We start from the raw sequence: 743 nt of genomic DNA on the forward strand, positions 1-743 counted from the left end.
CCGGCGGAGGCACGAGTTGGAGAGAGGCCGACGGAGAGGCATGCCCCAGAGGGAAGAGCGAGACCCTTGCGGAAGTGATCAAGCAGAGACCCATCCGACGGAGCGGGCGGAAGGGGCGGGCGGTGGCGGGTGGTCGCGGGGGCTTCCCGGCAGACGGGGCAGGGAAGGGCACGACGTCACTGTGCCGAGATTTGACGTCAGTGCCGGGAGGACCAATGGAGGGTGATGGGGTGGTCTGACGGGAATGATGGATACGGGACCACGGGGGTGTACAGAGGGTGATTGAGAGGATGTGTAAGTGGGCAATGAGTATGGTGGGGGTGTCTGAGTGGTGGAGGGGGCTGTGATCCTGCCTGAGACGATCAGAGTCAATTCTTTTGGATGGCTTTGATGTCTGCCGAATGGCTGTGTGAGTGGGTGGGTGGCGGGGGGTATGGGGAAGGTGGGAAGGGTATTTCTCTCTGTCTGACAGAGTGGAGAGGAGTATGGCTGCGAATGGTGCTGGACGGAAGGTGGACGTGTCGAAGGCGAGGACGGTGGAGGAGGTGAGGAGGGCTCTGGGGGATGGCGTGGGCGTGGGGGAGGTGGGGGCGGGGTACAACCAGTCCTTCACCGACGCCACTGGCCATGGTGGTGGTGGAGATGTGCCCCAACCTCACATCCCTCAACTTGAACAACTTCTCCAACATCACCGATGCGGCAGTGGTCGCCCTCCCCCGTGGCTGCCCCAACCTCCCATCCCT

The 743-nt window shown here is 62.9% G+C and overlaps 1 protein-coding gene across 1 annotated transcript in view; it reads left to right on the top strand.

The window, feature by feature from the left end:
• Window positions 1-627: 627 nt before the first annotated feature.
• AMSG_12055 (uncharacterized protein) overlaps window positions 628-743 on the top strand; it is a gene marked incomplete at both ends in the record, with an annotated part of 3,492 nt that continues 3,376 nt past the window's right edge. Inside the window, one exon of the mRNA XM_013900840.1 lies at window positions 628-718. Within this exon, the coding sequence (XP_013756294.1) occupies window positions 628-718 (91 nt within the window). The remainder of the gene's footprint in view (window positions 719-743) is intronic.

This window comes from Thecamonas trahens (assembly GCF_000142905.1).
Source record: "Thecamonas trahens ATCC 50062 unplaced genomic scaffold supercont1.34, whole genome shotgun sequence".
Lineage (NCBI taxonomy): Eukaryota > Apusomonadida > Apusomonadidae > Thecamonas > Thecamonas trahens.